This window comes from Danio rerio, chromosome 5 (assembly GCF_052040795.2).
Source record: "Danio rerio strain M-AB ecotype USA chromosome 5, GRCz13ab, whole genome shotgun sequence".
Taxonomy (NCBI): domain Eukaryota; kingdom Metazoa; phylum Chordata; class Actinopteri; order Cypriniformes; family Danionidae; genus Danio; species Danio rerio.
This window is the reverse complement of record NC_141025.1, coordinates 9,162,921-9,189,808: the sequence shown is the minus strand read 5'-3', so window position 1 is coordinate 9,189,808 and position 26,888 is coordinate 9,162,921. Positions and strand designations below refer to the sequence as shown.

The 26,888-nt window shown below is 35.6% G+C and overlaps 1 protein-coding gene across 2 annotated transcripts in view; it reads left to right on the top strand.

The window, feature by feature from the left end:
• The window catches only part of lifra (LIF receptor subunit alpha a), a 72,829-nt gene that overhangs the window by 4,555 nt on the left and 41,386 nt on the right, over nucleotides 1–26,888 (top strand). For both annotated transcript variants that reach the window (XR_015490182.1, NM_001014306.3), the window contains 3 exon segments: nucleotides 16,395–16,493; nucleotides 19,079–19,221; nucleotides 26,673–26,826. Coding sequence is in view for 1 of the 2 variants with exons in the window: in NM_001014306.3 (NP_001014328.3) it covers nucleotides 16,427–16,493; nucleotides 19,079–19,221; nucleotides 26,673–26,826 (364 nt within the window). In the remaining variant the exon portion in view is untranslated.

The following is a 26,888-nucleotide window of genomic DNA, read 5'->3' as shown; positions in this document are numbered from 1 at the left end:
ACGTTGAACCCTAAACAGGATTTAATTTTTGGGTGAAATAAGTTGCACGTCAAGATATAGGGTCATCACTATACTAGAATTCGGTACTAATGGAAACTGAAATTTTAAAAACATCCTTTTCCTGCTAACATTTGAGCCATCCTTTGAATCCTAGCTTTAAAACACTCTTGTGTCTCTGTATCTGTTGTTACACTCCGTAAAAAGCGGTGAGTTCGGTGAACTGATGACCTACACGGCCAATTACAGTCATTTCTGTCGAGCACATGAACACAATGGTAAATCAGCGGTATTTAAGAATGCGCTCAAATGTTAGCGGGAAATGGATGTTTTAAAAATATCAGTATCGATTGGTATTTGGTAACAAATTCTAGTACCGTGACAACCCTACGTCAAGGTATAAATGATCACATAGTGCATGGTAGTATCATGGTATCTTTTATACTGCAGAAGAGAAAACAATGCTGTGTACTGGGTGTGAACGAGTGTGTATGAATGAGTGTTTGGGTGTTTCCCAGTACTGGGTTGCAGCTGGAAGAGCAACAGCTGTGTAAAACATTTGCTGGTGGTTCATTCCGCTGTAATGACTCCTAATAAATAAGGGACTAAGCCGAAGGAAAATGACATTCATCAACAAATGTTATGATTTTGCTGCATTGTTGTGAATTAGTCCACACAATACAAGGATTCATTATGAGTCAACGATTACAGGACAATTTCCACTGATGATACAGCTCCTACTATTGCATGTGGTGTTGTCTATTTCACTCTATGAATGAGTGAGTAAGGCATTACACAACAGATTTGTACAAACGAGATCCCTTTTGAACTGTAAGTAAACACAACCAGCACTCTGTAATTATCAGAATTGGAGTCTGCATGTTGCGGTCTTGGCCCTGAGACATATTTTTTCTGTTATTCTATTGTTTACTCATGGAAACGTCAGGCAGAATGTTACAGTCTATAAACACAATCACGAAATTCTGTTTATTTTGCACGTTTTATATGATGGAAGTGGATGATTACTTAGTGAATCTGATTTAATGCTGAATATCTCTGCATGTTTGACATGAGGTAATAATGATGACAGGATTTTCGTTTCTGGTGGACTGTCTGTGTGTTAATCTAATTTCTGAGATCTCGGTAAATTGTACTTATATTGCAATATACAGTTGAAGTCAGAATTATTAGCCCCCCCTTTGAATTTTTTTATGTTTTTAATATTTCCCCAATTATGTTTACCAGGGCAAGGAAATTTTCACAGTATGTCTGATAATATTTTTTCTTCTGGAGAAAGTCTTATTTGTTTTATTTTGGCTGGAATAAAAGCAGTTATTAGTTTTTTAAACAAAATTTTAAGGACAAAATTATTATCCCCTTTAAGCTATATTTTTTTTCGATAGTCTACAGAACAAACCATCGTCATATAATAACTTGCCTAATTACCCTAACCTGCCCAGTTGATCTAATTAGCCTAGTTAAGCCTTTAAATGTCACTTTAAGCTGTATAGAAAAATATCTAGTCAAATATTATTTACTGTCATCATGGCAAAGATAAAGTAAATCAGTTATTAGAAATGAGTTAGTAAAACTATTATGTTTTGAAATGCATTGAAAAAATCTCCTCTCCGTTAAACAGAAATTTGAGGAAAAAATAAACAGGGGTCTAAAAATTTAAGAGGGCTAATAATTCTGACTTCAACTGTTAATTGAAGAATAACAAAATAAAGCAATGTTCGATTTTTCCAATATACTGCAGCCTTACTGTGTGTTGGGTGACTTAAAATTAAGCTTATCGTCAGTGTTATTTTAGTATATTTTAGAATTGATTAATAGTTAGAATTATTGTTTTATGTCTATTTTTACTTACTTAAGCTTTATTAATTATTTGCTTTTTGTCATTGTTATAAGATTTTCAAAAAAAAATTCTCTTAAGTTTTTTTAAGTTTTTTTTTTTCCTAATTTCATTTCAGTTTAATTTTACTTGAACTGATTGTTTCACTAAACTGAGAAAAAAGTCAAATTAAGGTGTTGAGTATGCGGTGGATTACAGCTCTCAAGCATAACCTACGTTTCCTTTCTAAGGTGAAGCAAATCTCTTCAAAGTTTGCTAAAATAGAAAAATTGTAAATGCAAATCAGGCGTGTTTTGTTAATTTGTTAGAGCATCTGATCGTAGTATTGATAGCCTAGTCCTCAACAGTAAATAAGGCAAGCATTATAGAGTGAATAATTATTTTTCGAATGCACTTGGTGGTATTGTATTCAAATGTATGTTTTGTTTTTATTTAATTAAGTTTTTTTTTTAATCATATTGGAATATATATCGCAGACTAACAAATATTTGATTTTTCTAATATCATGCAGCCCTACTTTGTGTTGGGTGACTGTCAAAATTTAGCTCTTCGTCAGTGTTATTTTAGAATATTTTAGAATTGATTAATAGTTAGAATTATTGTTTTTATGTCTGTTTTTACTTAATAAATTCGGCTAGATTAGATTAACTACAACAGCATTTTAAAAACTTTTTTATTTGAATTTTTATAAACTTTTTTTTTTGATTGTTTCAACTAAAAATTGAAAAACATTGGAGTTACAGCAGCTAAAGGTTTAGAATACTGAAGGACTGATGAGATGCCAGGAGTTGAGCGATACAGTTAGAGGAAGGAAGCCATTATATCGCTGCTCTGGACAGATTGTCATTGTTTGCAGCATGTGTGAATGTGCTGGGTGGGAAAGAGAGGAATTTGTTTCTATTCATGACTCCAAAGGAAAAAAACGAAAGTGATGAGGTCACAAGAAGTCTGTGAGCTGAGCTTTCACGGGTTCCAAAGAAACATTTAGTGCCGAGACGCTGGACTTCCTGTGAGATATTGGAAACTCAGCTGCAATATTTTCCTATAGCTTTTCCACCAGCTCGAGCCCCACTTAAACTTTTAGCTTATTTTGTGCCAGTGTTGTTTTACTATTTAGTGTTATTTTAGTCATTTTTGTTTGTTTATTGTTGTTTATAATTAAATTGTAATGTTAATTTTATGTTGTAATGCGTAAAATCCCTGTGAAATCCTGTGAAAGTCTGTTACTTTTAAGCAGAAGCTACTGTGCTCCAAAACAGTGACAAAATTTGCTTTCAGAATATATAAACGTTATATAAAAATCCAAAGTTTGCAGTTTGTCAGTTCCGCCGAAATGGAGCAATTTTTTTTCCCCACATCACCTCATACTTCAATTTCTCATCAAGTCTTCTGACCAATCAAATGCTCTCTATCTGACATGCTCCGCCCCCTTCAAGGCACTCTTCAATTGATGCGCTTGAGCTTAACCACTCTCACTGACAGTGTTGTGATAAACAAAACACTATTGCTGCTTTTTTTTAAAGGAAAGGTGCTACTCTGTCTTACCCTTTTTTCATTTTTCGGTTAAGATGACCTCAAACAGTGAATAACAGTGCACATTTCAAAGCACTTCACAGGACCTTTAAATTAGGGCAGGGCAATATAGCAAAAATGCTTCCACTTTTTAGAGTATCCCAACCATAACTGAAGATGGATACTGCTGGCTTGAAACTGAATCGAGCATGCTAAACAATACTTAGTGACGCAGTATGACCTATTTTCAGCCGATAATATCTCTAATATCAACACAATTATAGATTCCTGCATATTTCTGCTGTGTGATTGGCTATTAGGATCAGTATAGAGGTAAAATGTCCAGTTTATCATCGTTTTTGACATTTTTATTGCCATTCAATATGATAGCCCTACTTTAAATACTGTTTATACACACCTGCCGCAAACCTACATGTATAGTATTTTTGGTGAGGATGATGAATGCCAACTCGCCACGCGATGGAGCATGAATGCATTTAAATGCTCCAAAAATTCAAGGCATTGCGGCATAAAATGTGTAATATTTCTCTATCATATAAACACAAGTGCTAAAATATCACTCAAGTGCACATTTTCTCCTGATTTGCGCGAATGCAATTTTATACAAGAATAAATAAGAAGTTATTGATGAAACTGAATTATTGTTGTTGCATATATAACATAGCATTATATATTTATCATTGAATTTAAAAAATATATATATATTATCATTTTTGGCCTTTCGATTAGTGCATCTTGGTGCATTATTGTTTTGTAATTTTTTGACTGAATTGTAAAACTGAATTAAAAAACTCGTTTGATTAATTTGTGTATTAGTCCTGTTATTCATTCGTGACTTAAATATCTATGCCTATTGACAGTATTATTAGTGTTAGAACTTTCTAAAGTTTAGAATAGAGCAATTCCATGCAAATGTCAAAAAAAAAAAAAAAAAAATCTGGTTTTCACCTAAATAGCTAAACCGTTTTTAGGTTTGTGTAGACTGTTATTTTACAGTGGTCCCAAATGTCTCTGTCAGTGTTTTCAAACAATCATATTTAATTTATCAAAGTCACGCAAGTGACAATTTCACATCTGTCACATCCATAACCAAGCTTTTTCCTCATACATGCAAAAATATAACTTATAATAAAATCTATATTACTTTTATGTTTAGTGAGCTAACTCTTATCCTTTTAACGAGCGTTATTTTTTTGGGTTGTATAGTTTAATTCACAGAATTTACACAAACTATGTTGTATACTGGAAACTAGGCTTGGGTTGATAGCATAGACTGTAAATATGGACGTAGTGTCCGTGACGTCACCCATAGGTTTCTAAACAGCTCCAAAGAAGCCACAAGTAGGGGCGGCCAACCGTCTCCATTTTGTTCGCGCGTTATTGCACCCACGGCGGGATACCAAACAAAGGCAAAGAGGCGGAGAGTGAGCTGAGCTACAGACACCTGCTGGCATTTTGCTTGGACCAGGCTTAGACACACTTTACTTTTGGAAAACGCTTAATACTTTATCACCTGCGACTCGTTTGTGTTCTGACCACTTGTGTTTGCCTGTACACTATATCAATAAAGTATTTATACTTTTAAAAATACTGTAGTAATACACTGAGCCACTAAGTATTGTTCCTCCTACAGGAGGAAAACGCAAATTACTTCCAAACACTTTAGATATAGTCTGTGTTAGTAAATGCAAGACTATTGATGAAATCTAGCATAACACTGAATGACAACACTTCAGACAAAGTCCATAGCTAATCAATCTGTCAGATTCTGGAGTGCTTTACAGGTCTAATGAACATTATAAATGATAAATGATCTTAAATGAAACAAATACATTAATGGAGATGGTTTACAAGTATATAACTTTACTCACATGAGAAACGGAGGCCACGTCAATGGCTTGTGAACACAATTAAGTGCACACAGCATCCCATGTCATTTGATAATTGTAGTAAACAATCCCAAAAGGCAACTGACTGTGTAAAACCACATAAAACAACACAAAAATATGATGAATATGCCGAAATCAGTGGCTAATCTGCCGGTGTCAGCTGAGGTAATGTGACGGTGACCAGCGAGACCTAACTGTCAATCAAGTGGCCACGCCCTTAATTATACTTAATATAGCCTTAATATAGCCTAATAAATCAAGGAAACTGGTAAGTTATAAAAAAAATTCCCACCCCTCACAGTTGTCATGAAGGGTAATATTAGCTCTATGAACCAAAATCTTTCTTTGTACCAGGCGCACAAAGTGTAAACACCTTTTTTTCTGCTGTAAAGTTGGCCATTCTAACAGTGGGCTCAATTTAACTTTGCTCTATTATGGAGCCAGGACTAGCCGAATTTCGATGAATTGCAGTTTCAGTTACTTCCGTATTGGCCTCCCGAGGTAGAGCGGGAGGTTGCCGCTTGGTTGATAGACTATGCCATCTTCCATCGTCGATGGCTGATAAACATCATGATGCTCACTATAGTTGTTAAATGTGATATTTAATTAATCTTGTCTCTATCTAATGACTCTTCAGTCTTTTAAATCTATCAGGTAACATGTCACAGTGTCAGTACACTGCTTCAGTCTTACGCTTTCGTACTTAATTTAGCCAAAACCATCTTCCATTGCGATGTTTCACATTAGACATTGCACAATGCCAAATTGATCGACATCGCCCAACCCTACTGTAAACTCATAGATTTTTTTTTTGGTCACATGTATAACGCATCTTTATTCCCTCATTTAAAATCTAAAAAATGTTTACGAATTGATGTTTTTCTGCTCCCATAACTCTGCGGCTAGTTTTTTTGGAAAATATAAGCAGATGTTTTAATATAATGTTAACTTATACTTTCTCAGTGAATGTATGTTTTGAATTTTTAGTGCAAATGTCACATCCATAACGCTGGAGTTGCTCACTAGTTGTTTACTGTATTAAGAATTGTAAAATGACATTGGTATCTAAACATTGAAGTTGTATTTCTTCCTCTTATTGATTGATTGATTCATCCATTGCTAATTCTAAATGCTGTGACTAAAAAAAAAATATTAAGATTATTACTTTGAGTTGGATTAATTGCATCTCTATTTGACTTTAACTTCTCAAACATTAGATACAACATTCCCATTGTACACTGCAGTTTCTCACTTCGCGGAAGACCCACCGTACAGGCTGCCAAAATAAACATTGGATTCCTTCAGCCTTCTGAAGACTGGGCATGTGTTGGGCTGTTATATTTGGATGATTATGAGGAATCTATGAAAAATGCGGTTTACCTTCAATTACTGTCACCGTTATCTCAGATGTCATGAAGACTTTGTTAGTGATGCAAGGAAACTGGCACAGATTTGTTTTTTTTTTAAGGTGAAGTGGTGCAGCTTTCCAGAAACAAACAAACACAAAAAAAGACATTGTGTGTTTTCCTGTTCATTGCCCTCTGGCTGTTCACAGCCTGCTGCAATATTGAAGAGATCTGTCAACAAGATCATTGTGAGCTCCCAAACAAGGTCTGCAAACTCGCTTGTGATATTTATTTTTTACCATAACCCTGCAGCGTATGCAGCACTGATCAAGTCAATATTTAGAATCCTGTTTCTAAAGGATGTTTGTTGATTCGAAAACATGATTTCTTTTTTAATCAAAGATATTTAAGGGCACCTATGGTGAAAAATCAACTTTTCAAGCTGTTTGGACAGACATGTGTGTAAGTATAGTGTACATACTGTCATATTGGGGTGATATAAACACACACAGTCCTTTTTTTTTTCAAATGTAATAACATAAAAACGGTGGACCAATTGGAGCGGTTTTCAGATCGACCACAACTTTACGTGGGAGTGCGGTCCCCCCGCCCACCAATATTGATTGACAGCTGCGTGCATTAACATGTCTCTGTGGTAATGCATAAAATCATATCGACTAAACAGGACGAGCGCAAAACAACCGGGAAAAAAAAGATCTGTTCAGTTTGCTAGGATTATCAATCATCATCAGACGTGATCAAGAGTGAGTTTTACAAGTTTAACATGTTTTAAAGGGCCATGAAACCCCCTCGTTTCAGCAGTGTGTTTTCACACCTCTACTTTGGAAAAAGTCAGAAAAGTAGGCGTGTCCAGCTCTGTTTAGGGGGGAGTGTCGGAGGAAGAAAAGAGGCTTGGTGGGGGAGTGTCTATTTGGGCGCGCTGAATTTTAGAGTCAAAACACACACCCACAGCGGACAATGTGACTGTGTTTACATGGACATCTGTAGTCAAATTATTTGCCAGATTATTAAATGGTGGACTTTAACTGCTGTTTGGCTCTTTCATTCAGGGAATTCATTCATGTCCCTCCCGACAAACGTGATATTTGATTCGAGGCGCTGCTCTAAGCGTGTATTTTTCATGCAATGTTTAATACCGCACGGCGAATGAGAGAAAAAAAAAATTAGCATTTCCTGGAAGCTTAGATGCACATGGCAGGTAGCGTCGGAAAGCCGCGTGTGTTATTCTGGTCACAAAATCCAACACGAGGTTATAGTTTGGTTGTAACTGTTAGTGCTAACTTGTTTACACTCGTTGCAATAGTTTGTTTGATACGAATAAAATACGAACTGAATAAACAAAGAGCACTGGTCGCTCACTTACCAAATCTGTAGAGACAGGACAATCACCAGCAACTAGAGCCGCGTCTTTATTTAGAGGAGACTACAAGCGAATCTGGATCTCAGCGTTTGCAGATGAGAACAGCTCTCAGGTAAACAATAATCCTCCTTGGACATGTAAGTTATTGTTGTCGCGCGTCGCGTACACTGTTAATCCACACGTGAGTCTGAGCTCTCACAGAGAGAAAATGAAAACGAAACTTAACTGCAGCAAACTATAAAAGCAACACTCCACGCTTGTTTTGCCAACACAACGTGGCGTCTCTCTGCCATCTACACTCTGACAGTAATGAATATTAATGAAGTTGCACAATAGAGCGCGCTGATTGGTTTGAACCAAGCCTTACTCATGCATTAATGCAGGACACTGTAAGACGTAATAAGACTCACTCTGGCACAGACGCCCAGTCTGCACGCTGGAATACAACACTATTATGTCATGACCGTGACGCAGCTTCAAAAATTCGTTTCAAACCGGAAGTACGAATTTGCTTGAAATAACGCAAAAACAACCAATTTACACTTTTTAGTGAAATATAGGTGTCCTAATAGTGTTTTTAGCAGTGTGGGACACATATACGACTGTCAACAGCTCAAAAAATGTGTTTTGGTGTTTTGTGACCCTTTAAAACGTGTGCACGTGTGTAATGAAGTACAGCCATTCACTTCAGATTCACTTCATCAGCACATGGGTGTTTTGTCTCTCTCAATGTCTCTGTGTGTGTGTGTGTGTGTGTGTGTGTGTGTGTGTGTGTGTGTGTGTGTGTGTGTGTGTGTGTGTGTGTGTGTGTGTGTGTGTGTGTGTGTGTGTGTGTGTGTGTGTGTGTGTGTGCGCTATGCTTGTGTGTGTGTGTGTCTGCGTGTCTACGCTATGTATGTGTGTGTGTGTCTGCGGTACTTTTCTGTGCTATGTGTGTTTGTGTGTGTGTGTGTGTCTGCGGTACTTGTCTGTGCTATGTGTGTTTGTGTGTGTGTGTGTCTGCGTCTGCCTGCGTGTCTATGCTATGTATGTGCGTGTGTGTGTCCGCGCTACGTGTCTGTGCTATGTGTGTGTGTGTTTCTGCGCTGTGTGTGTGTGTGTGTGTGTGTGTGTGTGTGTGTGTGTGTGTGTGAACTCATTCTTGCAACTCCATAAAAATGCATCAAATACTGATGGTAAAGCTCTTACTGTAGTATTTCTGCTTCCTGAGGCAGCCGAGGGTGGCGATTGAGGCATGTTGCTGACAGGCACGTGGGAACGGTGGGTGGGGATGACTCGCCTTAAAGGCCCAGTGCAAAAAAACTGCAACAACCTTTTCCCAGCTTTAATACAGACACTTCAAACAGCTCTAATAAATACTCTGATGGGTGTTTTGAGCTGAAACTTTACAGACACATTCTGGCTTATAATAAATATACACAAAAGACACAAAAGACTTATAATAAATATGAAAAAAGGGGTAACCTATGTGCCATTTAATGGAATTCTAGTGGCAATGTGGGCAAGTTTTACACCATTAGCTTCATTTCAGCATGAAAAAGATCTGCAGATTTACAAAGCACAGTCATTCCAGCAGGATATATTCTCTACATTGAAATATTGTTATTTTCTATATCAGCGCTGTTTCTAAATTCACTCAAGCATATATATATACACACAGTTGAAGTCAGAATTATTAGCCCCCCTGTTTATTTTATTTTTTTCCAACACATTTCTAAACATAATAGTTTTAATAACTCATCTCTAATAACTGATTTATTTTATCTTTGCCATGATGACAGTAAATAATATTTGACTAGATGTTTTTCAAGACACTTCTGTACAGCTTAAAGTGACATTTAGGCGTTAACTAGGCAGGTTAGGGTAATTAGGGGCTAATAATTTTGAACTTAAAACGGTTTTTAAAAAATAATAATATTAATAATAAATTAAAAAAGCTGTTTTTATTCTAGTCGAAATAAAACAAATAAGACTTTCTTCAGAAGAAAAAATATCAGACATACTGTAAAAAATTCCTTGCTCTGTTAAACATCATTTGGGAAAAATTTGTATATGTATTTTCTGATCGCTCTGCATTTGCTTACTGAACAAAAGTCTCTCAGTCTTTTGGAGACTTATTGTCTGGAATATTGCTGGAGTGGTTACATGCTGAAGGTAAATAAAGCCGTGGGTTAAGGTATTTATTTACAATTATTTCTGAAAGTTTGAGATGTTTGCAGAGGCAAGAACCACCACTGAATGTTTATCTGTTGCACTGGCAGAAACGGTCGCTTTTTTTACATGGCCAAAATTTGCTTTTCTTCTTAAAAGGCTTATATTTTTCTCCTTCTTCTCTCCTGGCTTCTAAACCGTTTATTTTTCTGCATAAAATATTTGTTCCCATACTTCAGTTTACTGGAAATGTGAAATGGCTTCAGTTTCAGTTTGAGGTGGTGTTTGGGGATTTTCTTACCGGAGAGACTTTAGAGGCTTGTTTAAACTTGCAATCTGGCATGGGCACCCAAGACCAGATCTGTCACATACATTCCCTGTTTATGCTCTCTTTTGCTAATTTCTATTTAAATAAGTCTAATCCCTAGTAAATAAGTACTTTAACTTACTCTTTAGCAGTTGTGCCACAGTTACACTGTAAATGATTCCTCAAACATGCTTCATTTGGACCTACCTAAAATGTGCTGTAAGCCATTTGGAGATTTTAGACTTCACAGCTATCCCTTACCAAACACAATGTGCAGCATTTTTTGCAAGAATGTTAACAAGCTTATTTAGTATACTGCTTTCCTGAATTTCTTTCATTTATATGATCCAAAAATAAAGCTGCAACACTGTGGCAGTTTAATCTTTCACAGGAATGTGTTGCTTATTTGCATCCTCATGATTTCACTTTGACATGTTAAGGTGATAAGAAGCTCATGATGTGCACCAACAACACTGTTGATCAGATGCTCTGTAAAAAATGCTGGCTTCCACACAATTCCTTCTTGTTGTCCCAACACAAATCGATTAAGTTAACTTTAATCTTTTTTTTATTTTTTTTAACAAATTTAAGTGGATTGAACATAATACAATTAGGTAGTTAAAATTCAACTCCTTTTAAATAAGTAGTTTGAACAAGCAGCAAAAGTCCTTTTTTTGAGTGTCGCTTATCAAATGGATCATGTATGTCTTGCCAACACCGGTTGGTTCTATTCACAAAAGCAACCGAAAATGTTGTAATCAAAACCGGGCTTGTCAGATTCACATTGCTAAAAGGGTTTTGTTTTGTTTCTGATTTACTGTTTGATGATAAAAGCAGATGAGAACTGGATATTCAGGATTTCCAGGGAATAAACTGAACTCTGGGTTTGCAATAAGGTTGATATTTTGGGAAAAATGTAATATTGTGACTCATTTTGATTTAAAGGTACTCTCAAAAAATGACTTTTGCTGCTTGTTCAAACCACTATAAAAAGAGCTGAAACGACACAATCTTTGAGCTTTTTGGCAGACAACTTAATTTTTTTAATGCTCAATTTACTTACATTTGTAAAAACTAAGTAGTTAATTTAATTCCTCCTTGTTGTCCCAACACAAATTGATTGTGTGGAACCCAGCATTTTTTACTGTGCGGGTGTGTGTGTGTGTGTGTGTGGATCAAACCCAGGATTTCTTTTGTGTCTGCATGAAATGAAATATATAAAACTGCTTTATAATATTCAGATGTCCTGATTTTGATTTGCAAGCTCATGTTTTTAGATTCTGTAAAAATTTTTGATCAGATCTTGATTTATACTGCTGTGGGAAAAATCGCTTGAATATTCAACATTTCTTCAAACTATTTGGATTTATTAGGGATGGTTTTGATTAAAATGATTAGATTTTAAAATTAAGGTCTTATAATAGTTCTAATGAAGTCAAATAAAAAGCATTGTTTACAGCATGTTCTCCTCAAATCACTCAGAAAACTGGTCAGAACGCCAAATTTTTTCATGTTGTGTTTGAAATTCAGGGTTAGTTCACCAAAAATGATGTCTTAAATCTCAACTAAATGAAAACATGGCACTGTTTTATTAATTGAAGGCAAAAAAAAAACAATTCAAATTTAAATTTGTAAAAATGTCATTAATATGAAATAAAGAAATCTGTTTATTTTGTATAGCCCTGTTATACACCAAACATATATTAAAGGTGCTGTTTGTAAGTTTCTGACTCTTCTAAAACATAAAAATACCACAATATGTTTGCAGATATCTAAGAAACATGCACAAGAAACAAGTGTTGTCAACATTCTTGTTTATCTGAAAACAATGCTGAAGTCAGCTATTCTGCTTTGAAAATGTGCATTTCGTGCTGGAACATCTGTCTTTGTTTTGGTTCTTTTAACCCCCCCAATACCAGTTTAACCAATTAAATTTCAGCCCCCCGGGTTGCCATGGTGAAAAACAGGGTATTTCAATCATTCAGTCAGGAAGGTGGGCGGTAGCAGCCTCAGAAATTAGACGCATATTCAGAGTTCCACATAAGGTGATTCTTAATTCGCAGTAATGAGCAATTTGGCTGTTTGCACCTGACAAAACACGACAGAAATTTAAACTCAGCCATTCAGAAGCACAGAGTAGTGCACTCACTGCGCACCAATGCAATGGTAAGGTTCATAATCTTTAACATTATTAAATGTAGATGCTGAATCACTGATATGTGTTGGCTTCACAGTTCTAAAGTTCGATTTCAAAGGGTTTATTTAAGATCTGAGGTGAACTGTCTGCTGTTGCTTTCAGTAGTGTGGCAATAAATGTAATGTAAAATGGCATTCAAACTCACATTACTAGCATTTAACACTGATTAAGCTCATGAAAGCACATAAAGCACTAGAGGTATACCTGAGGTGATCATTGTCAGTTTATCCTATTGTTCAGCAGCGAGAAAAAGAAACCGTTTTAAAAATATAAATACATTTCAGGTGTTGGTTAGAACAAAAACTCCTTTTAATTAGGAAAATATTTCTACTATCACATGCTGTTGCTTTATTTAGAACACAAATTAAATCAGCCTTTAGGCTCGACAATCAGGCTTCTGTTTGTGCCCTCAATTCGGTAACTATGCTTGAGTGTGTTTTGAACCAGGTGTGCAATACCTAGTTCAACCACTGGGCGTCAAACTTACATACTGCACCTTTAAATTGAAGTTAAATTCATTCATTCATTTTCTTGTCGGCTTAGTCCCTTAATTTATCTGTGGTCGCCACAGTGGAATGAACTGCCAACTTATCCAGCACATTTTTATGCAGCGGATGCCCTTCTAGCCGCAACCCATCTCTGGGAAACATCCACACACCCTCCTTCACACCCACATTAATACACTATGGACAATTTAGCCTACCCAATTCACCTGTACCGCATATCTTTGGACTGTGGGGTAAACCGGAGCACCCGGAGGAAACCCACGCGAACGCAGGGGGAACATGCAAACTCCACACAGAAACGCCAACTGAGCCGAGGCTCGACCCAGCGACCTTCTTGCTGTGAGGTGACAGTGCTAACCACTGCGCCACTGCATCGCCTTGCAGTTAAATATTGTATTACATTTTTCAGATAACATAATAAAGAAATAAGGTTCGAATAATGCTTTATAATTGTTCAGAACAACAGATAATTTTGTTAAATTTAAACCACATGCTTATTTTGACGTACTTAATAGAATTTATATTTTAAAAATGGTATATATAAACATTATGAATGATCCTGAAAACAGCTTTTGTTACATACATTTTATTTAGATTTGAAGTTAAATCTGACCACAGTGTGTGTTCTATTACATTTCTGCCAATGCATTTCATGCAATATAAGAAACAGGAAAAAGATCAAATAAAATAACTAGGGATGCTCCGATCAGGATTTTTGCAGCCGATACCAGGTACTGATTCTTTGTTATGGTGATCGGCCGATACAGAGTACAGATTCTGATGCTTCAAGCTTTATAATGCACATTAAGCACATTCTCCCTCTAAGTAATTGGGGATCTCGCCTTAACCTAAGACAGGGGTCAGCCACCCGCGGCTCTAGAGCCGCATGCGGCTCTTTAGCGCTGCCCTTGTGGCTCCCTGGAGCTTTTTTAACAATGTTCAAAAAGATGGGGGAGGTTAATATATATTTTTGTTTTAATATGATTTCTATAGGAGGACAAACATTTTTAACGTTTTCAAATGCTGAAAGTGTGTAGAATTAATATTTAATTTCAACATTTCTGTGTTAATTTCAACCTGCGACATAGGTTTCTATGAGCAGGGCGGGATGCCAGGCAGGTGGCTGTTGTACACAAACCTGGAGATAATAAAGCATGGAAAACCGTTCACAGATGGTGACTACATGAAGGAGTCATTCATCAACATATTAGAACACCTATTTGCAGAATTCAAAAACAAAATCAAGATAATACAAAAAATTAAAGATATACCTCTCTCCGCTAAGACAGTGAAGGAAAGGGCTATTAAAATGGCAGGTAACATCACCGATCAGCAAACCAAGGACATTAATTCAGTGCCAGCATACTCAATTGCCTGTGATGTGACCGATATTCAATGTGCTTTTATGCAGGTATGTGAACTCTAAAGAGCCGCAAGAAGAAATGATCAAATTAATACCACTGAAAGACCAGAGACTGTGCTGAAGTGTTTAAATGACAACGAAATAAACACCAACCACCTGATTTCAGTGGCTATTCAATCATGAAGGCTCATTATGTATTTATAGCCAACTTAGTCATTTTTATAGTAGGCTAATATAGCTACTATAGATACATACAGCATGTGTTTCCTTCATTATAAAGCTTATATAAGGCTTTACATTTTTTGCGGCTCCACACATATTTGTTTTGTTTTTGTTTTGGTCCAATGTGGCTCTTTCAACACTTTGGGTTGCCGACCCCTGACCTAAGAGAATAAATTAAGGATGCTGAATATAATCCTTTAAACATGTCTCTCATACCATTTAGAAATAAGAAAATAATAGAGATTTGCTGTGATTATTACTCTATTCATTTAACCTAACTAACATAATGCTTAGATAATCACTGTGCCTCTCTTGATCTGTTCTCTTGCCCATTCACTCTCGTCATCATGATTTCTGTTTTTTTAACTGTATATGTAAAAGACTTGCAGAGCTTTTGGGAAAGATCATTTGGTTGGACACTTGATTAGGGATGATCGTTCAGCTTACGTCAGCTTATGTAGCCTGGATATATAACCTGGGTGTGCACTTGGGTCTTTCTCGGATCACATGCGATCGGTTCATGAGATCAGCCAGATACCGATCAAGTAGGGGTGTCAAAATTAATCGTTTCTTCGGTGCACTGCGATTCAGACGCGGACAATTCGGTATCGGTTCAGTAATAATCATAACTGGTTATTACTGACGTCATTTACCTCATATGCGCTCTGTCGCGAGGGAGGCGATCGAGAGTATTTACAACGCTTTAACTACTTAAAACTCATAAAATTTGCACAATTTCACTGTGTGTGTTTGCTGGATCAGTCTTTCACTGACATATACAACAATAGCCCCTATTTCACTGAGATCTGGAGAATGAAAGTAGCCTACTCCATTTCTCTTTCTCTGTCTCTCTCTCTCTCTCTTTCTCACACACACACAGTGGCCCATTTGACCTGCTGGATTGGCTTTTCTTCTCTTCTCGGCTGTTTTACAGTGTTACTTTTGCATACAGAAACGAGCGCGTGTCTGCAGAGTTTTCTCCACCGTGTCTATCATACATCAGCTGTGAGATCGCCGCTGCCGCTTATCAGTATCACTCATCTGTGAAGAGCGCAGCGCGCAAGAGCCAATCGCATCCGTTTTTTTTTTGAGGGTGTGACCAATCAAAGCGGTGTAAGATAACTAGACAAGGATCAGAAATTGAGCTGGACATTTATATTTGTTTATATTATTTGCTAAATGCTCGTTTTGTTTAAAGTTACAGTTTATATATCTGACTGTTTGTATTAAATGACAAAATTGTATTACAAATAGTATATAAATATAAATATATTCATACATTTTAATACAAGAAATGCTGCTGTGAAGAAAATATAAAACTGTGTATGGAAAGCACCGTCAATGCACCGAAATATCGAATTGAACCGAATCGATGGCATGATAATCGTAACCGAACCGAACCGTGAGACTAGTGTAGGTTCACAGCTCTACGATCAATTCATTAAATGTGATGGTCGATCGGTCAGAGCTTCTTTAATAATGACTGCTATTTGCATCCAAGCAAGCTGTTGTTGGTTTGTTTCAATTAAGACTTGAGTGTTTGTGTTTTGCTATGCAGTTTAGAAATAAAGTAATGTGCACAGATCTGATATCCATCCTGTAAAACATATTTGAGCTTTTAATCTGATGTGTGATGTTTTGTTGTAGGTGTGAGTTCTCCTGCTCTTTCTCTGGTCAGTATGCAGGGCTGGGTGACTCTGGCTGTGTTGCTGAGCCTTGGGGCCGAACGCTCTCATGGACAGAACGGTGAGTTTCATTCATTTCCTCAGACAGATTGATCAGGCCATGTTGGCAGATTCCGCCAAGTCATGCTAAGTTTAACTGACCTCTAGAATAACATTCATCAGTGCATTTATTTTATAAAGTGGGGCAGGTTTTAAAGTTGCAAAATCATTTATTTGACCATAAATGTAGTAAATATTGTGAAATTCTGCTATGGAAACAAATCGGAGGCTATTTCACTATTTTATTTATGTTTGTTATATATTTATGTTATTTATTTTATTAGCTAAATGGTAAATTTAAATTCTTTTATATTTTTCTGTTTAACAGAAGTTTTATTTCAGCACATTTCTAATCATAATAGTTTTAATAACTCATTTCTAATAACTGATTTCTTTTATCTTTGCCACGATGACAATAAATAATATTTGACCAGATATTTTTTAAGATACTAGTATTCAGCTTACAGTGACATTTAAAGGCCTAACTGGGTTAATTAAGCTAATTTGACAAGTTTGTATAATTAGGCAAATCATTGTAAAAGCTTTCTTCTGTAGACCAGTGGTTCTCAAGGGAAACGTGAGTGGGAGTCGTGAGACAATGCGGGGGACGCTTGGTGATTTCCAAAAATCTCATATATTTTATTAAACTATTAGAGTTATCATATTTTATCCATAAGAAGATGTAGTTTTTAACATATAATGTTTAATATATACTTAATATTTAGTAGTTACATTAAAAAAACATGCAAAAAAAAAGCCATCAGCCTTTCAAATTATTATTTTTTTTCATTGGATTGCAACCTCTAGGGTTATTATGCTAGATTAACGACACTTACATACATTAAAAATAAAGGACTGAACATGGAGGATGATCTCTTAGTGGCTGTCTCCGAAATTAAACTAGGAATAGTCTTGTGCTGTAAACAATGTTCTCACCATTCTCATCAAGTGAGGTTTATATTAAATTAAACAAATGAATAATGATTATAAAAAATATATATGGTTGTTAGACTGTTGCACTTTTTTGTGTTGTCAATATGCTCATGTTATATAGTTCTTATTGGTGTGTGTGCACCAGTGTGTGCAATATTTGTTTGTGTATAACCGCCTCCGAGCATAAAGGGGGTTGCGAGTAACTGGCGTTGTTATTTTAGGGGTCATGGGCTGAAAAGTTTAAGGGTGCTTTCACATCTGTAGTTCGCTTCATTTGGTCCGGACGAACGCCAATAAATGATACATTGTTGCATTTTCTGCCGTCTTTGGGACGCTTTCACACCACACTGCTGGCTTTGGTCCGAACCAGTTGAAACGAACCAAAATGCAGTCATCTGACAAATGACAAATATTAGCAACGATCCATCTGGTAATGTTTTCCCCTCTCTCTCTCTCTCTCTGTTGGTAAAGCGCTGTCAACAAATATTTTTCCTCCATATCCCATAATACACAGCGCATCGGCCTACGGCAGCTGAATTAGTCCAAAACAGGCTGGATCTGTTTTAGTAAGGATCATATTCTCACCACAAACGAACCGCTCCAGGGTTCGTTTGAAAGCATACCGAGACCACCTCTTCAAGCAGGTCTCTGTACGCTTATTTAGTCCGCTTTTGATGTGCACTCGAGTACGATTGCTGCATTCTCACCTGCCCAAACGAACTGCACCAAAAGTGAAAACGAACTCTAGTGCGATTCAATCGAACTAAATAAGGCAGGTGTGAAAGCACCCTAAGAACCACTGTTGTCGACAATCAACGTAAAACAATCGCTTAAGAGGGTTAAAATATTGACCTTAAAGTTTCTTTTTTAATAAAAAAAATTTGTAGTCAAAATAAAACAAGTAAAACTTTCTTCAGAAGAAAAAAAACATTATCGGAAATACTGTGGAAATTTTTCTGTTACTTGAGACAATTAAAAATAACAAATATTGCACAGGAGGGCTAATCATTTTGTTGCTAACTTTTCTGAAGTGCAAACATTGCAATTGTGCTGTGGAAGAATTTATACAAATATTTCTAAAAGAAAAAAAAAACAATTCAGAAACTTTTATTTTATTTTATGCAAAGAAAATAAGCAAGATCATGTAGATTTTAAATTTGGAAGAAATCAGTAGTATGAAATCTGTAGTTTATATAATAACTCATGCAATAACTAAATACCTTAACTGTAAAGTGTAATTCCAGAGAATTTGAGCATTTTTGTTAATGTTCTCTTAATTTTCTCCTAAGCTGTTTTACCATTTTAAATGAACTGTTTTCAATTTAACAATGTAATTTATTCCTGTGGCTTTTCAGCATCTCATGGTCTCTTCCTAAGAAACATTTTAATTGCTTTCAACATTAAAATTGTTTGTGATTGATTTAATTTTTGGTGGAAATGGAAATCTGCTGTAATATATTAGTGATAAGTGAATGTGTCTTTGCTGGTTGATAGTATTCATTTCTTAAATAATACTGACACAAAGTTTTAAATAATGGAAGTTGTTTTTAAAACTTAACTTAAAAGATTATTTTATATTTCACTAGCAACAATTATAAAAGATAGTAAAATCACTGACTACACAGAATTTAGCAATTGATGCATTTTTCCTTCTCTCTCTTTGTAATATTGTAGGTCTGGATGAACTTGCAGTGCCCCGTGGTTTAAGCCTACAGCCTGATTTACCTGCACAGACTCTCACTTTGACCTGGCAGAGCGACTCATCGCTTTTTGACATCGAGATTTTCCACACAGAGTTCATGAATGTGGTGCTAAATGTAAGTGCTCTCATATCTTTGCCAGTAGATGTGATATTGACGGTTGTGTTGTTGCAAAAGTTGTGTAGTAGCAAAGTCCTAGTTTAATTTCTACCCCTTATTAGGTGTTTTAGCAGTATTTTACCCCTTATTCTATGTCTTTTATATACTATTAGGCTTATTTTGTTGTATATTTCTGTTCAGCACTTTGACACACATCTGTGTTTTTTTTCTATGTGCTCTATGATAAAGGTTTGAATTGAATGTGATTGAATTTAAGGGACTCACTAAGCAGTTTTGTGTTTAATAGACGTCTAAAAGACATCTAAATGTAGATGTATTAGCTAAAACAAGGCTAAATTTTATCTGTCAGCAAAAATAATATATATATATATATATATATATATATATATATATATATATATATATATATATATATATATATATATATATATATATATGCTAAAACTAGACTAATACAGATTAAACAGACTTTACTTTAGTCATTCATCCCTGTGAATTTGATGACTAGTCTACTTTTGGGCGATTCTTAGATGTCTATTAGATTCATTTTAACTATATTTAGATGTTTTTTAGACTTCCTTTAAAAACAAAAACAGTTTGCTTGGCTTGACAGCCATCTTTTTAATGCCTCTTGAGCATTGAAGTGCAACCCTTATCTCTTTGAATGGGGAAACATCAGATTTCCAAAGCTTACGATTAAATGTCATATTTACAATCACCAATGAAGTTTAATAACTACTCTCTCTCTCAGAAATGTAGTTTCTAAATGTTCAAATCATGATAGAGAAAAAAACATCCAGGTTTCCCAAGGTAATGTGAAGACTACTGTAAAAATCTGTCATTAACGTTAAAGAATATAATCCTCTGAATAACACCATGTCCAATCATACTAGTCCTCTGAAGTAATTTATTTTCGTTATTATTCCTGTATTAAAATTTCCTCCTAAAATGACAGCAACCTTTTTGTTTACTAGAGTAAGAGGTTGATGTTAGGGCTGCTCGATTATGGGAAAAATCATAATCACGATTATTTTCGTCATAACTGTAATCACGATTATTATTATTTTTATTTATAAATATTTCCCAAATGATGTTTAACAAGGTTTTTTTTTATTTATTTTTTTTTTTACAGTATTTCCTATAATATTTTTTTCCTCTGGAGAAAGGCTTATTTGTTTTATTTCAGCTAGAATAAACGCAGGTTTGAATATTTTGAAACCTATTTTAATAGCTCGATATTATTAGCCCCTTTAAGCAATATATATGTTTGATTGTCTGCAGAAGAAACTACTGTTATACAATGACTTGTCTATTTACCCTAATTAAGCCTTTGTATGTCACTGTAAGCTGAATATCTTGAAAAACATCTAGTAAAATATAATGTACTGTCATCATAGCAAAGATAAAAGAAATGAGTTATTAAATCTATTATGTTTAAACTGTGCTTTAAGCATCTTCACTGTATTTTTTATTTTATAATTGATTAATAATAAAAACAGTCGGCAGCAGCAGGAATACCGCACGCTGTCACTTTAAGAATAGTGCGGCTCTGATATGGTTTCTCTTTCTTGTGTCTTTTGATTCTCAACTTGTTTGTTTATTACACAAATGAGGGTTAATATGAATAATCACTAAACACCGCGCTCTGACACAAATGTGCATGTATTTGACCATTAAAGCGTTCACATTAAGATCGCGTTAGATGTGTGTGCTCGCTCTGCTGTCCGATGCTAAGCCTCACACACAACAGCACGTGCTCTTTTGCGCTTTTAAAAATATGAATGATGCGCATCCCGTGCTGCAAAAGTTACATTACAGCTTACGCTTTTAGTCATTTTCACGTGGAACTGAGCTTTGCAGAGGCAAAAAGTTTTCACACGTGTACAACTGGAAAGGGGGCGGTACGTGATGGAATAATCGTTTATCTCGATTAATGGTTTTTCATAATTGTTAAAAGCCAAAATCGATATAGAAATCGGATTTTTGATTAATTGCACAGCCCTAGTTGATGTCATGTGATTTGCATTTATATAATGGAGGCGGGAATGGCTTTACAATTATAAAAAACGTTGTGATGCATTACAAAATCCAAGAACATTTATTTTCAACTGTTATTGGTTTATTTAAAAGTAGAGTTTTTAAACTTTTTTTTACTTGATCTGTTTCTCGTGCATGTGAGGCAAGGCTTTGATGAGATTTTAGCGCGTTTGCCGACTGCATAGAACCCCATAACAATGAAGCTGCAGAAACTGTCTTAAAAACACACATCTTAACCAAGCCCCTCCCCCAGAAGATAGTCAGTCTATAGCGATTGATGATTGGCTCCTTTACTAGAAGGCAGGGCTTCCTTCAATAGAACTGACCTAGAATTTCAAACTATACCAGTTAAGGCTGTACAATATATAGTTTGAGCATCGATTTTTTTTCAATGTGTGTATCTGCAACAGTCACGTTGCAGGATTAGATTTTTTATTAAAGATTAAAAGACAAAGATATAATTTAATATTATTTTTTAAAATTATTTATACAATGATGACCATGATATCATTACATTTTGGCACTTGAAGACTGTTCGACTCCCCAGGAAACCATAAAGCACAGTTTGTTTTATTTATTTTTTGCTTGTAATTTATTCAAATGTATGCAGATACACTGCATAGAGGAAGACATGATCATCATACCATCAATTTAAATTAATGTAAATTAATTCAATCTTAAATTAAATATATACAAATAGAGCTATTCAAATCATGTGATGAAATTATATTTATATCAGGGCAAAACAAAATATCACAAAGTCAGATTTTTCCACTATCATTCAGCTTTAAAACCAGTGATATATCTTGTATATTTATAGTTCTTGGTTGTAGTTAGTCAGTGTTAAACTGTACATTTGGTTGTATGCAAAAAAAATCAATCACTGGGAATCAAACATGGAACATCTTGTTTTGTTTGTTTGATTGATTTATTGTGACATTAAGTGGTTCCACCTTCATTTTACAAACTGTAATATGTAAATAATGAATTTCAATACAAAAAATAACTCGAACCTGTTTCTCCACTTAATGTTTTCCCATCTTCTATGAGTCATCGTCTGTGACTTAAAGAGCTCAAAGATGCATGTTATGACTGCTGTTACATTAACGCCTAACATGTTTTGAAATTCATCGGCCAATACGTTTTTCAGAATTGCAAAATCTCTTTACTGTTGGGTTGGCAAGGCAAGTTTATTTATGTAGCTCATTTCACACACTTTGGTAATTTAAAGTGCTTTGCATAAACAAGAATAAAGAAACAAGTATAAGAAAATAAAAACAATAAAGAATAAAAATAATTGAAAACTGATTAAAATGTGTTCAGACCGGTTTTAAAGCAAGGGAATAGATAAGAAAGACATAATAGTATGATCTGTTGGATGTAACAGTGCTCAATCAGTAAAGGCACAGCTAAACAGATGTGACTTTGGTCTTGATTTAAATGAGCCTAATGTTGGGCACATCTGATAATTTCCGGAAGGCAAAATCGCTCTGCTTTGACTGAACTCTTGAAATTTCTTATCTACTTGATCCTTATGATCCGAGTGATCTGTTAGTTTTGTATTCAATAAGCATGCCTGTACTGTATTGAGGTCCTAGGTCATTTAGTGATTTATAGACAAGTAGTAATACCTTAAAATTCATTCTGAATGTAACTGGGAGCCAGTGTAAAGACCTGAGGAAAGGTGTGATGTGCTCTGATTTTCTGCTTCTGGTCAGAATCCTGACAGCAGCGTTCTGGATGAGCTGAAACTGTTTGACTGTCTGTTTGGGAAGGCCAGTGAGGAGTCCATCACAGTAATCCACCCTGCTGCTGATAAAAGCATGAACAAGTTTCTCTAAGTCCTCACTGGAAACAAAGCATCTGATTCTTACAATGTTTTTGAGATGATAGAATGGGGATTTAGTTACTGCTTTAACATGATTACTGAAACTCAGATCTGAGTTATAGTCTAAAAGTGTGATCTGTCGGACGTAGCACAGTGCTCATTCAGTAAAGACACAGATAAACAGATGTGTTTTCAGTCTCAATTTGAATGAGCCTAATGTTGGAGCACATCTGATCACTTTTGGAAGCTGATTCCAGCAGGGGGGCGCTGTTAGTAGCTGAAGGTGGATTCACCCTGCTTTGACTGAACTCTTGAAATTTCTAATTGACTTGATCCTAAATTCTGGTTGATCTGTTAGGTTTGCATTCAGTGAGAATATCTGTAATGTATTGAGGTCCAAGGCCATTTAGTGATTTATAGACCAGTAATAATACTTTAAAATCTATTCTGAATGTAACCGGATGCAGTGTAAAGACCTGAGGACAGCTGTGATGTGCTCTGATTTTCTGGTTCTGGTCAGAATCCTGGCAGCAGTGTTCTGGATGAGCTGCAACTGTCTGACTGTCTGTTTGGGAAGGCCAGCGAGCAGTTCGTTACAGTAATCCACCCTGCTGCTGATAAAAGCATGAACAAGTCATCACTGAAAACAATCTAATTCTTGCAACGTTTTCGAGATGATAGTATGCTGATTTACTAACTGCTTTGACATGACTGTTGAAAATCAGATCTGAGATATATTCCAGGGGTGTCCAAACTCGGTCCAGTAGGGCTGGTGTCCTACATAATTTAGCTCGAACTACCTTCAACACACCTCCCTGGAAGTTTCTAGTATACCTAGACAGAGCTTGATTTAGCTGCTTCAGGTGTGTTTAATTGGGGTTGGAACTAAAATATGCAGGACACCAGCCCTCCAGGACCGGCTATTATTAGTGTGATCTGTCAGAAATAGCACAGTGCTCATTCTATACAGATGTGTTTTAGCTCTTGATTTGAATTTGCCTAATGTTGAAGCACATCTGATAATTTAGTGGAGTGTTATTGCGTCTCAACTTGAAATGGAATATTCAGGGTTAAAAGCAGCTCTGTCAACACTGTCTTGATTACCATAGAGAATAATGTATTCGGGCCTTTTATTGTAATTGCATTACTGATGCTTTTTAACTGAGGGACGAGTCGAAATGACTTCCTGTGGTAATCGACAGCTTGCCGCAGACTGTAGATGTGTTTGATGCAATATATTCAGCAGTCAACATCAAATCTGAATTTATGTAGCTATTTTCTTGCGTTGTTCATGTACTTGTGGTACTCTTGTGTACATTTTATCAGTGCACGCTATTCAGCATCTTGCTTTAAAAAGCAATCATTTGTTTCACTTCCTTTTATCTAATGTAGCGAATAACAATCTTTAGAAAATGGATATTTCTGGAGTGATTTTGACCTTCAGCCTCCACGTCCCAGTCAAAACGTCTGGAGAAAAGTGGAAGGGAGTAGGTCACCCACAATCCACTGCAAACGCACATTTAGCTTCAAAGACTGGAGCGATGCCCTTTTTTTTTTCAGCATGTATTTTTCCAGCCCTTTTTCCCATAAGGATTTCAAAGAAGGTCTTCAATTATAAACCATAAACCATTTAACATTGAAAGTGTGGCTGGGTTGATCAAAATTAGTTTCTCAGTTTGAATTTATACTGACATGGAACTTTACAATTCAATATCGAATCTTTGCTGTTATGTTGATGTGCTTAAAGCTTCAAAGTAAACGAATCATTATTAAAATAAATATTACTGGTTACACTTTACAATACGGTTGCATTAGTTACTGTTTGTTAACGTATTTACTAACATGAAAAAACAGTGAACAATACATTTATTTCAGTATATATTGATCTTTTTTAATCTTAAAAATAGGTATGGGACGATAACAGTTTAAGGTATACTGCACTTTGGAAAAGTCATGTTTTTAAAACCGCCAAAATTGTCTGTAATAGCGTTTCTAAGGTATGTGTACGATTTTTATTTACATTTTTTGTTTAGTTTTTTTTTAGGACAACAGTATCTCTAGCAGAAAAAAAAAATAGCCAAAGGTGTTGTTTTAAATTGTAAATAAATCTGTGTTTTTTAAAAACTAATGAAGACAGCAGAAGTCAATAATTCATTTTCATTATTTAATATTATACATTTTTGAAAAAATAAAATATATCGTGTTCAAAGGGGAACTGTTTTGTTTGTTATCCAGAAATTTTAAAAGAACATATTTTAGAGCAGTAACCACAATACCGTGAATCCGGGATATTTTTATCTAAGGTTATTAAACTTCTCATACCAGCCCATGCCTTTAGAAGCACAACTATAGATTTTAAAAATGTGTTAGTAATTATTGAACTATTATTAATAAATGCCTGTACAATTATTTTTGATTATTATTTAATTAATAACTTATTAAACCTTATTTTAACACTTTAACCATTTTAGATTTGTTTTTAGAAAGCGTTATATTTCAGTGTTTAGGTAAAATTCATGAAAACAATCTAATGATGATTATGCCTAGAAAATTAAATGAATTAAAAAAAATTAAACATGTTTTTCTGCCAGGAAATCTGTTAGAGAATTATTTAGCAAATAAGTTATTATTAAAAATTATGGCCACAGAAGGAAGACTTGTACATTATAGTTATAATCGAATAGAATGTAATTCTAATTCCAGTTTTATCGATTAGATATCACTGATTAATGGTATTAATGAATTAATTTATTAATGAATCAATTAATAAATTTATTTCACATTGAAATTACATTAGTTAAATTGGGTTGCAAACGTCAGGCTTAAGGTCATTCGTTCATTCATTCCTTCATTTTCTTTTCGGCTTAGTCCCTTTATTAACCAGGGGTCACCACAGGGGAATGAACCGCCAACTTATCCAGAATATATTTTACACAGTGGATGCCCTTCCAGCTGCAACCTATCATTGGGAAACATCATTTTAACACAATGACAATTTTAGCTTACCCAATTCACCTGTGTGTGTAGCTTACCAAATTCACCTATGTCTTTGGACTTGTGGGGGAAGCTGGAGCACCCAGAGAAACCTCACGCCAACATGGGGAGAACATGCAAACTCCACACAGAAATGCAGAAAATGTCTTGCAGTTAGGCGACAAATGTGCTTCACAATAGATGCGGATTCACATAATTTTATTGGAGAATAGCTGTGTTTATGTGTTTTATGACAGCTGAGTCATGTCGGCGCCGATACAGTGGCGTTGCTCGCTGTAGAAGTTGGGACTTTCTCAACTTTAGGCACCGACGGACGCTGCCGTTGTGACGATAAATAACCGGTCCCTTCAGAATTTTGTGAGTCTAGTCAATTTTGAGAACAAAAAAAATAGAAAAACATTACAAATGTCATAACAAAGTCATGTTAGGGTGCAAATATAAAACAGAAATCTCACTGAAAATCCCGAGTTTGATTCCCAGGGAAAGCATGAACTGGTAAAATGTGAGGGCAGTGGATGCTGCTTTTGGATTAAAGTATTTGCTGATGGGTGCCGAATGCATAAGCATACATTTTCTCATGTATTTTTAGGAGACGGTGGCAGTCAATACCGATCCAGTAACAGGACAGCATAGTTGGACCTGGCACTCACCTTTACCACTACAGTGCACTTCTCATTCTGTGCAGATCAGAGCACGAAACCAGCAGTCGATCAGCCCGTGGAGCCCCCTAGAGACCATTCCAGGTACTACAAACACAGCTAGAATTCATTCTGGTCCTGAAGCCTGTGTCAAGCCTGAGGATCTG